The sequence below is a fragment of the Gadus morhua genome, chromosome 19 (assembly GCF_902167405.1).
Source record: "Gadus morhua chromosome 19, gadMor3.0, whole genome shotgun sequence".
NCBI classification, from domain to species: Eukaryota; Metazoa; Chordata; class Actinopteri; order Gadiformes; family Gadidae; genus Gadus; species Gadus morhua.
Window position 1 is genome coordinate 14,198,478 of NC_044066.1, and position 14,654 is coordinate 14,213,131.

General features: G+C 47.9%; 1 protein-coding gene across 2 annotated transcripts in view; it reads left to right on the forward strand.

The window, feature by feature from the left end:
- Nucleotides 1-9,093, forward strand: part of LOC115531985 (copine-8) — a 61,928-nt gene extending 52,835 nt beyond the window's left edge. For both annotated transcript variants that reach the window (XM_030341387.1, XM_030341388.1), the window contains 4 exons: nucleotides 2,116-2,218; nucleotides 2,930-2,987; nucleotides 3,320-3,393; nucleotides 5,374-9,093. In XM_030341387.1, the coding sequence (XP_030197247.1) occupies nucleotides 2,116-2,218; nucleotides 2,930-2,987; nucleotides 3,320-3,393; nucleotides 5,374-5,562 (424 nt within the window). In that variant the 3' untranslated portion in view covers nucleotides 5,563-9,093. The remainder of the gene's footprint in view (nucleotides 1-2,115; nucleotides 2,219-2,929; nucleotides 2,988-3,319; nucleotides 3,394-5,373) is intronic.
- Nucleotides 9,094-14,654: the final 5,561 nt, after the last annotated feature.

Sequence of the window (14,654 nt, forward strand, 5' to 3'; positions counted from 1 at the left end):
ATATAACACTAGGATGGACTGTATATAAATAAAATAGCCTTTTCCAAATCCAGGAAAACCTCCAGTTTAATGGCCGTTTTCTATCCTTCTTGTTAATGGCTAAATAATTTTCCTGAATAACAACTGCATGGGAACCAGTCGGAAAGGAGCATGGTTTAATTGGGCTATTGCTTGGTCACAAATTACTGCCTCAATGACTTTATAAACAACTTGGAGCATACTGATAGGTCTGTAATTGGTTACGTTGCTCTGTGGTTATTACTGCTGATCAGTCAGCTGTTGAAGGTGTTTCTCTGTTGGTGTGAAACACAAAGCAGTGTGACTGCTCCAACAGGTACACAAACACTCACAGGTAAACAAACACTCACGGCTACACAAAAAATCACAGGTACACAATCTCATCTTTTAGTTATTAAATTCACATTAACGTTCAATTTAATTCTGCATGTTTTATTGAGCAGGTTGCACATACAAACACCCATAGAGGGGGAGAGTAGGATAGTTGTTTGCTATTTGACATCAGCTCATGTTTTCTTATTGTTTTGATGTGACGTTTGGGAGGCAGAGGCTCTACAGGGAGAACAGGTTGTCTGGAAAGTGAAGGGTTGCTGGGTCAAATCCTGGATGAGACGGTGGAGGTGACCCTCTCGCTATCTCTTCTCCTGCAGCTCTCTGTCTCCTCTCTCCTCCTCGCTGCTGACATCGCTTCCTCTCTTATCTCGCACTTCCTCCTCCCTCCTCCAACATATCCTTCTGTGTCCTCTCTCTTCTCTCGCCCTCTCTCCTCCCTCATCCTGCACCTCCCTCTGTTTCCTATCTCTTCTCTCCTCTCCTCCACCCTCATCCTGCACCTCCCTCTGTTTCCTATCTCTTCTCACCTTCTCTCCTCCCTCATCCTACACCTCCCTCTGTGTCCTCTCTCCTCTCTCTCCCTCTCTCCTCCTCCTCTCTCCAATCCCTCCTCTCTCCGCTCTCTATCTCCTCTCCTCCTACACCTGTCTCTGTCCACTCACCCCTCTCTCTCCCTCCTCCCCTCATCTCCTGTTCTCTCCTCCACTCATCTCCTCTTCAACGATGAGGATGAATCATATGGTGGGAGAGGAAAGGGGAGAGGGGGAGACAGTAGAGGAGAGGTTGGGGAATAGGACCCAACTCGAACATGGAGGTGAATCACCTAAACACAAGCAATCATGGCAAGGAAGTAGTGTGGGGGTACAGCTGTGTGTGTGTGTGTGTGTGTGTGTGTGTGTGTGTGTGTGTGTGTGTGTGTGTGTGTGTGTGTGTGTGTGTGTGTGTGTGTGTGTGTGTGTGTGTGTGTGTGTGTGTGTGTGCGCCAGGAGGATTGGGACGTCTGTAAATATCACTAATCGTCGGTTCCGGGACGCGCTTATTATGGGATGTAAAGGTCAAACTCAATAACGCAGATGACATCAAAAGGCCACATTAGAATGAAGAGGCAGAGAACAGGACGAGAGCGCATTGAGAGATATTGAGAGAGAGAGAGAGGGAGAGGGAGTGAAGGGGGGGGCATAGAAGATGAGAGCAAGCAAGATAGGGAGAACGAGGGGGTGAGAGGGAGACAAGGAGAGAGAGCGAGAGACAGAGGGTGAGAGTAGGAGGAGATGGTAGAGAGAGAGAGAGAGCGATGGAGAGAGAGAGTGAGTTGCTGTCGTTAGATTTCAAATTTGAGCGTGTCGGAAAGGCAAACAGCAGGTTGTCTGCTGTCCAATCAGAATCCACCTGGAACAATATGCTACCTTCATTATCTTTTATCGTGTCTTTAATGATGTTCGTTATCTTTTATCATGCCGTAAAGGAGATTCATTATCTTTATTTATGGCCTTTGTGATTTATTCCGTGCACTGTGGCGGATCATTTCTTTATTAATCAATAACAGATTCATGTTCCGCTATGTAGAGGAATGCTAAATATAGTACCACACACACACACCTTTACTGTGTTTAATTGTGTGCACCTGTGTGTGTGTGTGTGTGTGTGTGTGTGTGTGTGTGTGTGTGTGTGTGTGTGTACGTGTGTACGTGTGTACGTGTGTGCGTGTGCCTCTGCCTGTGTGTGTGTGTGTGTGTGTGTGTGTGTGTGTGTGTGTGTGTGCAGGTATGCAGCGTCAGTAAAAGATGGCTCCCAGTACTTCATCCTCCTCATCATCACGGACGGTGTCATCTCAGACATGGCCCAGACCAAGGAGTCCATCGTCAACGTGAGACACACGCACGCACGCACACACACCCACACACCGTCGACACACACACATGTAGCCACACACATGCAGACACGCACGCACGCACACACCTTGAACACACACAAACACACACACACGCACACCGTGAACGCATACATACACTCACACATCAGCAACACACACACACACACACACCATGAGCACACACGCACACACAGTCAACCCACACGTATACAAGCACACAAACATGCACAAACACACATATGCACACTATACCATACACTCAAGACACACAAGACACTTTCTGCCCCTTAAGGTACGGCCACACTGAAAGCGTTACGTTGGTTAGAGGCGTTGAAAATCGTCATTTTTGCATAAGGAACAATTGTTTTAAGCACATAGATGCGTTACACGCGCTAAAGCAGCTTTGGGTTTCCTACTCTCCTCGAACTCCCAGAACAAATACAGCGCAGCGATGGTGGTGATCTCCGCCATGTTTGTGTAGCAAAAGAAAAGTAGCGGGGGAAAATAAGTTTTGGGCGGGCTCATCTAGCTGCGTAGGCGCACAAGGCGCGTTGAATACGCGCCGAACCTGCCGCTTGATCATTGTGTGTCACAAAAATGGTTCAGTGTGGCCGTACCTTTACACCTCCTGGTCAGCCTGAGACACACAGAGGAGGCTGGTGTGTGTTGACGTGTCCCCCCCCTCCTTCCTGTCCCCCTACCCAGGCTGCTGGTCTCCCCATGTCCATCATCATAGTGGGGGTGGGGCCGGCAGAGTTTGACGGTACGTCGAGTCACCTCCTGTGGGAGGATAAAGGACCTCCACATGCATGTGCACACAGACCGAATGACACACACACACTGACTGACACGCACACAGACTGACAGACACACAGACAGACTGACGCACAGACTGACACACAGGCTAACCAACAGGAAGCCATGTACTAATGTGTGTGTGTGTGTGTGTGTGTGTGTGTGCGTGCGTGCGTACATGCAAATGTGTGTGTGTGTGTGTGTGTGTGTGTGTGTGTGTGTGTGTGTGTGTGTGTGTGTGTGTGTGTGTGTGTGTGTGTGTGTGTGTGTGTGTGTGTGTGTGTGTGTGTGTGTGTGCAGCCATGGTGGAGCTGGACGGAGACGAAGTGAGGATATCATCCAGAGGAAGATTTGCTGAGAGAGACATCGTCCAGGTACACACACACACACACACACACACACACACACACACACACACACACACACACACACACACACACACACACACACACACACACACACACACACACACACACACACACACACACGTACACACAGCTCATCCAATCAGCTGCCAGGTAAGGTTAACTGACCACGCCCATCGACCAACCCTCCCCACGGCTGACATTATAGACTCATGAGGGAAGAGCATCTGCACACTGTATGGGGCTGGACACTTCGTTAGCAGAGCCTCATACGTGTGTGTGTGTGTGTGTGTGTGTGTGTGTGTGTGTGTGTGTGTGTGTGTGTGTGTGTGTGTGTGTGTGTGTGTGTGTCTGTGTGTGTGTGTGTCTGTGTGTGTGTGTGTGTGTGTCTGTGTGTGTGTGTGTTTAATGGAAGCAGTAGCCGCACACACATTGACTACAGCGTGTTATGTCCTCAGAGGAAGCCCACTGTGTGTTCCCGCCTCGTTCCTTCCTGTCGCCAGGCCTCAGGGGTCAGAGGTCGCGCGCTCTCTCTCCTCGGCCTGGGGGCGGGGCGAGCGAGGGGTGCTTGTTAGGGAGCTTAATAAAAAAAGACCATGCTGGTGCTGAACGCACGCACACGCACATGCACACGCACACACACACACACACACACACACACCCTTGTGCATATGTGTTTATACAAGCTCACTCACTGTCTCTCTCAACACAGTCACTTACACAAACACTCAAATACACGTACACAGACGCACAAACACACGCACACTCTGTGAGAATGTTGATGTGTGTATTATACTCTAAGTGTGCTTGGCTGTCCGATTCCCTATTTATTAATTTGGAGTTGCACTATTTTGAGTTTCTTTATTGTGTTTAATAGAAGAGAGAGAGAGAGAGAGAGAGAGAGGGAGAGGGAGGAGAGGGAGAGAGAGAGAGAGAGAGAGAGAGAGGAGAGAGAGAGAGAGAGAGAGAGAGAGAGAGAGAGAGAGAGAGAGAGAGAGAGAGAGAGAGAGAGAGAGAGAGAGAGAGAGAGAGAGAGAGAGAGAGAGGGAGGGAGGGAGGGAGGGAGGGAGGGAGGGAGGGAGGGAGGGAGAGAGAGAGAGAGCGCGTTAAGCTAACGGGTCAGAGGCCGTGTGTCGGCTGAGGACCCTGACCCACACCACAGCCCTGACAGCCCCAGTGAGAGGAGGAGTACGGTCGGACTGTGGCGGCCTGGGAGACCCCCTCCCTGGCGCCTTGCTCCCTCATTATTCCACTGGATGCTTCGACCCTCTTGAGATCCTCCCCGTCCTCATTTGTTGGTTCATCGGCCGTTCAGAGTCCGGTTCAGCGCAGCGCTGGGCTCTGAGCGGGAGGGAGAAAGACAGACTTCTGTGGAGGACAAACACACTGGGGGGGGGGGGGGGGGGGGGCGTTGTCATGGTGACCGGAGTCAGGGATGACTCAACTAAAGAACGCACAAAATAGCTCCAAAGTGTGTGTGTGTGTGTGTGTGTGTCGAGTCCGGACCAGTTGATCAAGGAAATTAATCAATAAGGATTTCTGACCCCTCCCTCTTCCCCTCTCTATATTTGTCTCTCAACTATCAAAGGCATTTGTTGGAATGCAAACGTATAGCCAAAGCACAAAAGTTAATATTTCTCTCTCTTTCTCACTCTCTCTCCCCCCTTCATTGCCTCTCTCCCCCTCTCTGTTTATATCCCTCTCTCTCTCCCTATGTCTCTCCTTCTCCCCTCTCTATCTCCCCCATCTTGCCTTCTCTCCCCCTCTACCCTACCCCTTCCCTCCCTCTCTCCCCCCTCCTCCTATCTCTCCCCCTCTCCTCGCTCTCTCCTCACCCTAACCTCAACTTCTGTCCCTTTCTCTATCTCCCTCTCTCTCCCCTACCTCCCCCCCCCCCCCCCCCCCTGCTCTCTCTGCCTCAACTTCTCTCTCCCTCCTCTTCTCTCTCCCCCTCCCCCCTACTCTCCCTTCCTCCCTCCCCCCCTCCAGTTCGTGCCGTTCCGGGACTACGTCGACCGGACTGGGAACCACATCCTGTCCATGGCCCGTCTGGCCAAAGACGTGCTGGCCGAGATCCCCGACCAGTTCCTGTCCTACATGCGGACGCGGGGGGTCAAACCCTCACCCGCCCCGCCGCCCTACACTCCCCCAGCCCTGCCCGTGCACACCCAGATCTGACCCCCCCCCCCCCCCCCGAGGAACCGGGCCACGTGGATGCGGTTGCCGTGGTGACGATGACCACAGTGGGGAGGGTCGAAATAGGAGGCCTCCGAAATAATGTACTTCCATATATTCCTCCCCCCTCCCCCCCATGCGCCAATCTGGGGGACAACGTGTGTGTGTGTGTGTGTGTGTGTGTGTGTGTGTGTGTGTGTGTGTGTGTGTGTGTGTGTGTGTGTGTGTGTGTGTGTGTGTGTGTGTGTGTGTGTGTGTGTGTGTGGGGGGGGGGGATAAACCGGGGAGCGTGTGTTAACTTCCACCGTCGGTTGTTTCTGAGAGGAAAACTCCAGACTCAGCATCGACAGTTCTGGACCCCCCACTTCCTCCCCAGTAACCACGGAAACCGTGGGAACGGAGCTTCTCCAGACAAAGAATTTAATCCTGTAAATAACTGGACGAATGGGATCTCTCTCTCTCGCTTTCTCTCTCTTTCTCTCTCTCTCTCTCTCTCTCTCTCTCTCTCTCTCTCTCTCTCTCTCTCTCTCTCTCTCTCTCTCTCTCTCTCTCTCTCTCTCTCTCTCAGCAGTTCAGGTGTTGGTAGCCCTACTGTACTGTACTGTAGTACATGTATTTGCATGGGTGTAGCCTTGGTCAAGTGCATGCATAGTGGTCCTGCACTAAATTTGTCTTTGTGTTTGTCTGTCTAACTCTTGTCTGTCTGTCCAACTGTTGGACTCTGTCTGTCTGACTCTGTCAGTCTGTCTGTTGGTCAGTCCAACTGTCTGTCTGTTGGTCAGTCCAACTGTCTGTCTGTCTGTCTGTACTGTTCTCAGGCATAGGGGTCATGACCCTAATTTTTCTTCCGGAAGAATTACTACCCTTACCTTTTCTCTCTCTCTCTCTCTCTCTCTCTCTCTCTCTCTCTCTCTCTCTCTCTCTCTCTCTCTCTCTCTCTCTCTCTCTCTCTCTCTCTCTCTCTCTCTCTCTCTCTCTCTCTCTCTCTCTCTCTCTCTCTCTCTCTCTCTCTCTCTCTCTCTCTCTCTCTCTCTCTCTCTCACTCACTCACTCATCGTTTCTCTCTCGCTCTCTCTCTCTCTCTCTCCAAACTGCCTTGGCAATAGATGTCTCTCGCCCAGGGCGTCTCCCTGTTCTGTAGCTGCTCTCAAACAATGTGTTCGAGGGGGAATAAAAGCCCAGCAACAAAAAACGCAAAGAAAACCCATTCTCCCCTTTCTACCGTTTGTACCGTCCCCCATCCCCCGACGACTTTTATACACTGGTTTGATCTGGTTTGCACGAGGGCCAATCAGTGTGAGGGAACATCTGTTCAGCCACAGCCATCGGTAGCTATTTGCTTTTATATCTGTGAAAACATTTTATTGTTGTTTGTTTTTTCCGAACTAACGGTAAGAAAGCAGAACTGTCTAATTATTAGTCCTCACTGTTTGATTGGAAGTTGTTCTGCCGTCGTCTTCCACCCAGCGTGGTTGGTGGGGACGTGAGGTAGCTGCTAGCTAGCTGCTAGCAGCTATGCTAACTGTAGGGGTGCAGGTGACCCGTCTCTACTAGCCTTAGCACCTGTTGGATAGGAGCAGGGTGTCTTCACTCACTGCCCCCCCCCCCCCCCCCCCCCGTAGCACAAGGCCTGACGTCAGGAGATGGGGTCCCAGAGGACCCAGCCGGGGCGTTTGGTAAATAATGTTTCTCACAAAAAAAAATCAAAAAGGCCCACTTCGTTGGCTGTCAGTGGGCGTGGCCTGTTCAATTAAGATCTGTGGGCGTTGCCTGTTCAATTAAGATATGTTGGGGTGGCCTTTTCAATTAAGATATGTGGCGTGGTTTGTTAAATTAAGATATGTGGGCGTGGCCTGTTAAATAAAGATCTGTGGGCGTGGCCTGTCCAATTAAGTGTTAATTATATTGACCTTTGGCTTTAATCTTATTTTTGGCTTTAGTTTACTCCCCCTCCCCCCCCCCCCCAGTGGGGTCCAGGCATGTGGCGGTAGAACCAAGAACCTTTCAGCTGGACGTCGACCCTGACCCCCACTAGCCTGCCCCTCCTCCCCCCCCCCCTGAACTCGTCCCCCCTCCCAGCTGGTCTGTGTTCGTACAGGATGTTTGATTGGCCAGGTGTTTCTTCAAGTGCAGAGGATTGGATACTTGGTTAATCACAAATACTGGGATGTCTGTTTACAAACGTGAGGAATCTTCAACGGACAATTTGGAGGAAAGGATTTGTCAAAAATATAAATTTCCATAAGGATGTCATCGTGATTAATATTTGATTATCTTCCACTTTAAGGGGCCAAAACTCTTGGCATTTGTCAAAAAAAATATTAGATTTCAAACAATGTTATAATATTGCTTCATCGTTCTCCTCTTTGTAAAACTGGTCATTAAGTTGAAACTGTAACAAGCACCGCCCTCATTGAAACTTGTTTTTTCCCATCTGCGCTGTAATGGGCTGCCTCTTGATTGGAGAACCCTTCGTTATCCTCTGTTGATATATGAAGACCCAAGATGAGCTCAAAACGACATTCCCACAGCTAGAGCATTGTAGACACTTTTTACGGCATTGTATTCATTACATTGTGATAATAATGAAAAGTATTTTACAGTTTTTATTATTTAATGTATTTTATTTTGTTTTCAAAAAGGTGTCAATGAAAAAACTATAGGTGCCAATACTGGGACCAAAACGTGTCGAACACACTAGTGAGTTAATGAGCTAGTTTCGAAGGAGATATCTAACAGGTAACAGTCTTTCTCATGAAGACATGAGAGCCAACACATCTCTTCCCATGCTTATTTGATGAATTCATCGATCACTTAATTCTCTATTCACAAGATTGTCTTTAATATAAGGTTTAGGGTGTGTGTGTATTTTCTACATGTGTGTCTGTGATATGTAGCACTTTGTGTGCGTACATGTGAGTGTGTACATGTGGGTATGTACATGTGTATGCATCTGCGTGTGAGTGTATATGTGTGTGTGCATGTGAGTGTGTGTGAGTGTGCATGCGTGCATGTGTTTGTGTGTGCGCGAGGGCCTTTTCTACGAGTGTTTAATCGGACCGTGTGCATTTATCGGACACACATGCGATCTATGTTTACTGAGGCGATCGGAATCCTATATTGTACGCGCATCATAACTTTTCTAGCGTGCACTCTGTTTGCATGTAACTTTTACATGGGATGCGCACGTTTGGCTTGTGTTTTGAAGTATCTACAAATGATCTGTACAAAATGGCCTTAAATCTTTCACGGAGTTTCTTTGAATTGTGGGATGCCTTCTTCTGATTAATGGATTGTTCGAGGATTTAAATCGGGAATCTATTTTGTGTCTGTGTTTTTATTGCTTTGGAGTGTTCTTTTTTATTTGCACAACACATTTATTGACAGAAAACTATCTTGTACTTTTTGATGGCGTGGTTCATCGGAAAACGCATGACTAATGTATACTGATTGTCTGTTAATCCGTATATAATAGATGACTATTTCTGTATTAAATTATACATTTTTTCAATAAATATTCTTACTAAACACAAACTGCCTCTAAGAAACTGACTTTAACATTGTATGAATCTCATCCTGTAATTGATGTACAGATAAACGTTTTAGAGCTATTTTTAGAAGTTATCATAGCTAGAAAAAATATCCAAAATAAAATATTAGAAAAAACTATTAGCAGAGTAAATAAAAGTCATAATTTTCCTATTTAATGTGAACAAAAATCTCATTACACTCATAGGCCTTCACGTCGTTTAATATTCTTATGTTCAGAAATCGATTATTACAACTAGCCTAATGTTAGAGTAACTTTCCAATTCTAACATTGGAATAAAACGAGTGTGTCTCGCTGATCTCAGTCCCAGCTGACAGAAGGGCTAACAACACGTTAGCTCTTGGTGCTAACGTACAGCAGCACTGTAGCGCGATGCCGCGACCGTTTTGCAAAACGCGGCTGACTTTCAGTGTTTTCTCACTACTCATCTCCCTCTTTTAAGGAACTGTCTCGAGTTCTCCCACTCATTCCATGCACTGACAGATGGACGTTTCTAATTCCATAACTGAACTAAGGAATCTGGAAAGCTGGTAAAATGATCACCAGATAGGCCTATGTTGGCTTCATTTGATTTGATTCAGCTGTTTGTTCGTATATTAATGGAAGTTGAATTATATATTGAATCCAGAAATGTGCATTAAAACCAATGTAGCCTTACGTTCTTCTGGGAACCTGGAAAATAAACTAAAAACTAAAAGAGTTTCACCTGAAGACTTATATACCGTCTTGGCCTTATTTCGAGTGTTTTTGGCAAGCTCCTTAAATACAGAACCTCTCTACCGAAGGGGTCGGAACAAAAAGCCTGTAATTTGCATTCAGAATGTCAACTCCCACTTACCTCTAAATCTCCCCTTTTCACCTCCTGAAGTGAACATCTCTCTCTCTCTCTCTCTCTCTCTCTCTCTCTCTCTCTCTCTCTCTCTCTCTCTCTCTCTCTCTCTCTCTCTCTCTCTCTCTCTCTCTCTCTCTCTCTCCCTGACACGTCTTCCCCTCGGAGAGGAACTTAGTTTTGGGGTTAGGAGTGTGGAACCGTTTGGTCGTTTCCACACTCCTCGATCGTTTAAGCGGTCAAACGTTCTGACTCAGGCCGTCTGAGGAGGCTTCATCCACAAACACTCCACACCACGAGCGGGATCAACTGGAGAGATGTTGACCCCATCAGGTCAGCTCACCATGAGAGCCTAACTTGTAGGTCCATGTAAACAGACTAGTATTCATTTGTTTGTACCTAACATGTTTCGACTACTTCCTGCATGTTTCGACTACTTCCTGCAGGTGTTTCGACTACTTCCTGCAGGAAGCTGTCGAATCATGTCAGGTACAAACAAATGAATACTAGTCTGTTTACATTAACATACAAGTTAATATATCAAGTTAGACTTAATGAACTTTTTTATTTTCTCCACTCAGATCTACGCTGCTAGTTTCAGACCAGTACACTAGACTGGGCTAACTGGTACGTATGGCTTGTCTGTCATACATCTGGGTGGACACGCCCACGTATGCACCTATTGCATGTTTCACGTCCTGGCACTTAAAAATAGCACCAGCACCGTGTAGCATCTGAGCTATCTTTTATGTGTACGGGGAACGGGTTAACCTAGCGATTGTTAGTGCTTGGCACTTGGTTCTATGAACATCCTGACTGGCCGACAGCAATATCGTTGTTTCTCTTTCTTCTGACAAATGTATTGTAAGTCGGATAAAAGAGACTTCTAAATTCCCTTTATGTAAAATGTATATGTAAACGATGTCACTGAGGGTACGATTTAAAAAAATACACCTTTGGGCAACATAGGGCCCTTTAATGGTATGGGTGTTTCTGTGTGGAAGACTTTGGATTAAGGTTTAAAAATAGACTGACGTTTGGATAAAACAGTTTAGAGAGATACAATGGTGCACTACTGAAGACACTGGTGCCGTCAGCAGGACTGGGATTGTTAGTTGGAGTGAGTACATGATAATATTCAGGTGAAGACCACAAATAGAGTGAAGTGTTTCCAGATGAAGAACAGGCAGGAGGCTGAAGGGCGTGGCGCTAGGCCAGGTGCCTGCTGAGCAGTGTTCTTCACAGCTGACCGCCTCTGAGCTAATAATACTGACAGGAGAACCAGGAAGGGCTTTTATTTTGGAAACGACTCAAACCAGAGTGGGGCTTTTTTTATTTTGAACGTTTTACGCAAAGCCACAGATTTATTTTGATAAAACCAGGGAGAGAGACTTCTTTATGACACTCAGTGGAACCTTAGGGGGCTTTTATTTTGGTAGTCGGCGTAACCATAGGGATGCTTTTCATATATGTCAGACCAGAGGAGACACTATAATTTCGATTAGTTAGTAATTGGTCATTTTGATGTGTTTTCTGTGTATCATTGTATTTATGAATGAGTATTCTAGTTGATGATCCTCAGGTTTATCCAGATGTTACCACATCTGTTTCCTCCAGAACCAGCGTCGGTCACGCCTGCTTCCCCCAGCATTCCCTGGGGAATGTGATTGACAGATTAATCACCACGGATACAGGGGGGGGGGCGGGGGGATGACTGGCTGATACGGGTGTCAATCCTGCCAACTGACACAGTGACACCCACACACCCCAACCGTTTGTGTGTGTTGATGTGGGTGTTAGTGCGTGTGCGTGTGTGTGTGTGTGTGTGAGTGTGTATGTACGTGTTTGTGTAAGTGTGTGTGTGCGTGTGCTTGCGTGTACATGTGTTATATTTCAACATGGTGGCCAGAGCTATTTTTAGATGGTGAGCTCAGGCGATTCATCTCCGTGACGACGAAGCTCCGGACCCCTGCTCCGGCTGTGTGTGCATGTGTGTGTGGGTGTGTGTGTGTGGAAATGTACACAGGGAAATCTGTGTGTGTGTGTGTGTGTTTGTGTGTGTGCATGCCTGTGTGTGGGAGTGTGTGTGTGTCAAAATGTACACATGTATGTGTGCCTGTAAGTGTGCGTGTGCCTGCGTGCATTTGAGTGTGTGTGTGTCACTGCTTAATTCCGTCAATTGAATCCGTCAATTTTCCCCGCAGCCCCGGAAAATGTGGATTTGATGGCATGAAACCGGTTAAATGACGGACGCGTACCTGGACGCAGGTGGCCTCCTCTGTCCTCTTTCCTCCCTCCTCTGTCCTCTTTCCTCCCTCCTCTGTCTTCTCTCCTCTGTCCTCTCTCCCCTCTCCCTCTCCTCTCTCCCTCTCCTCTCTCCTCTCTCCTCTCTCCTCTCTTTCCCCTCTCCTCTCTGCTGTCTCCCCTCTCCTCTCTCCTCCCTCCTCTCTCATCTCTCCCCTCTCCCCTCTCCCCTCTCCTCTCTCCTCTCTCCTCTCTCCTCTCTCCTCTCTCCTCCCTCCCCTCTCTCCTCTCTCCCCTCTCCCCTCTCCTCTCTCCTCTCTCCCTCTCCTCCTCCTCTCTCCTCTCTCCTCCCTCTCTCCTCTCTCCCTCTCCTCTCTCCTCTCTCCCCTTCACACGACTTCTGCCCTCATCGCTTCTCAGGAGCAGATCAACGAAACATTGTGAACGTTTCTTGTTCGGTCGACTTTAGGGCCGTGGTATTGGCTGCTTTGTACAGATGCGATGTTGACATTGTGTGACGTTGTGTTGCCGCTCTGGATGTTTCGGGGTTGCGGAACGCTATTAACAACGGTCCAAGTTGTCGTGCTGCATTTTGTGTATTCTCGTATTGTCTCCGGTAACCCTGGGCGACGCCCTTTCGACATGCCCCTTTGGGCTATTCTCTCAACGCCGTGAAGATCTACTCTGACCTCGTACGTTGTCGCCGTTGCATCGCATACATCCCATAATTGAACGACTAAACAAAGTAGTCAAAGCCCTTTCGTCAGTCCCAGGCCGACCGACTATTGATGGTTGAGTCACTTATCGATTTCTTTGTCGTTTTGGTCAAAGCGTAAATCCTGTCGTTGTGATGAACGACTCTTGGGGGTCAGACGGCGTCTTCGTTATGTTCCCCAGACAGCCACCCACCGACGCACCTGGTCGCCTAGCAACCGACCAGCAAGACAGTACCGTAGTTGGAGATCGTGTCACTATGGAAATTAAGGAAAGTCATGGCAACCGAGACGCTCCGAAGTCGAAGGACGCCGACTTTAATTTGACGATTCTAAAAAGTGATACGGAACAGAGGGATCGGTCGATGAGCTTGTCCCTCCGTCCCTCATTCTACCGGTCTCACCCACTCTTGTCTGCCACCTTGTCTCTCTGTCTGTCTGTGTTTGTACCTCTCTCTGTCTGTCTGCCTGTCTCTCTCCCTGCCTGTCTCTCTCCTTCCGCCTCTCTCTTTGTCTGTTCCGCCTGTCTATCTCACTCTGCCTGTCTACCCCCCCCCCCTACCAGCCCACGCGCGTGTGTGTCAGGGCTGACATGGCCTCCTGTCCGGCTTCCCCCGCAGTGACTCTGTGTTTCTGTTGTTCTCCGTTATGCTACAGAATGCTAACGAGGACCGCGGCGTGGGCGGTTAGCATAGCGGCCGCGCGGATAGCCAAACCAAACACATGTTATCGTGCCTTCGCCCACCTTACTCCCACCGCTGCGCTAACTATAGCCTCTCCTCACATTCGCCTTTAATTGTTTCTCGAGAAGTTGCCAAGAAATGGCGTCGTCAGGTAAATATCTCTCCTTTCTTTCTTTGACTTTGAACCAAGGAGTGGGTTTTTAATTAATGTGTTAATTTGGATTAATTCCGATCGCCTGTCTCTGAGTCATGCCTTATGTTTTGGGGGCAATTAAGAACAGCATTTTTGAGCGTGGAGGATTATTATTCCATATGAAAAGTTGATATGCGTCGTTATGTAATCTAGTTTCAGTTTGGGAGGATCACATTAGACCACACCCACAAAGACACGACTGTTAACCACATCTACGGGTTGACCACACACACACCAGTCATCAGTTGGCCACGCCCACGTTCTCATCTATTTCTCCATCTGTGCCTTCATAAATGAAAAAAAAACGTACTGGCGTTGATGGAAAAGTATAACAAAATGGGGAACGACTTTGTGACAAATGAAGAAAGAAAGAAATTATTTGCTTTGCAATTATTACATTATCTTACGCATGTGGGGAACCACCAAAACCCAGTTCTTAAAATTAATATTATTGCGCATATTATTGCATCATAAGTGCGCCATAAGCTGATCACTATTTTGTTCCCTTATTAAGCAATAGATAGTAACCTAACTGATTCTAATTTATTTATTTAAATGGAGGGCACTCTGGGTTAGATGTCGGGCTGACAACCTGCCGGGAGTTTTGGTTTGGATTGTGGAGATTCACCATGCTCTCAATCATGGTGAGGTTGGACCATGGACCATTCTTCCTAGACGGATATGGTCCCGAGTACAAACACAGCCTACGAATTAGCAGGGTGCTTTTTATCATGGTAGTGAACATTGCTACAACACGGGCCATCAATGGCGATTCTACACGGGGGCCTACAGGGGCCAGTGCCCCTTTAGACATGTCCCTGCCCCCCCCCCCCCCCCCCCCCATGATGACCAAATAAAATAACTATGATTTTACGGAACTAAT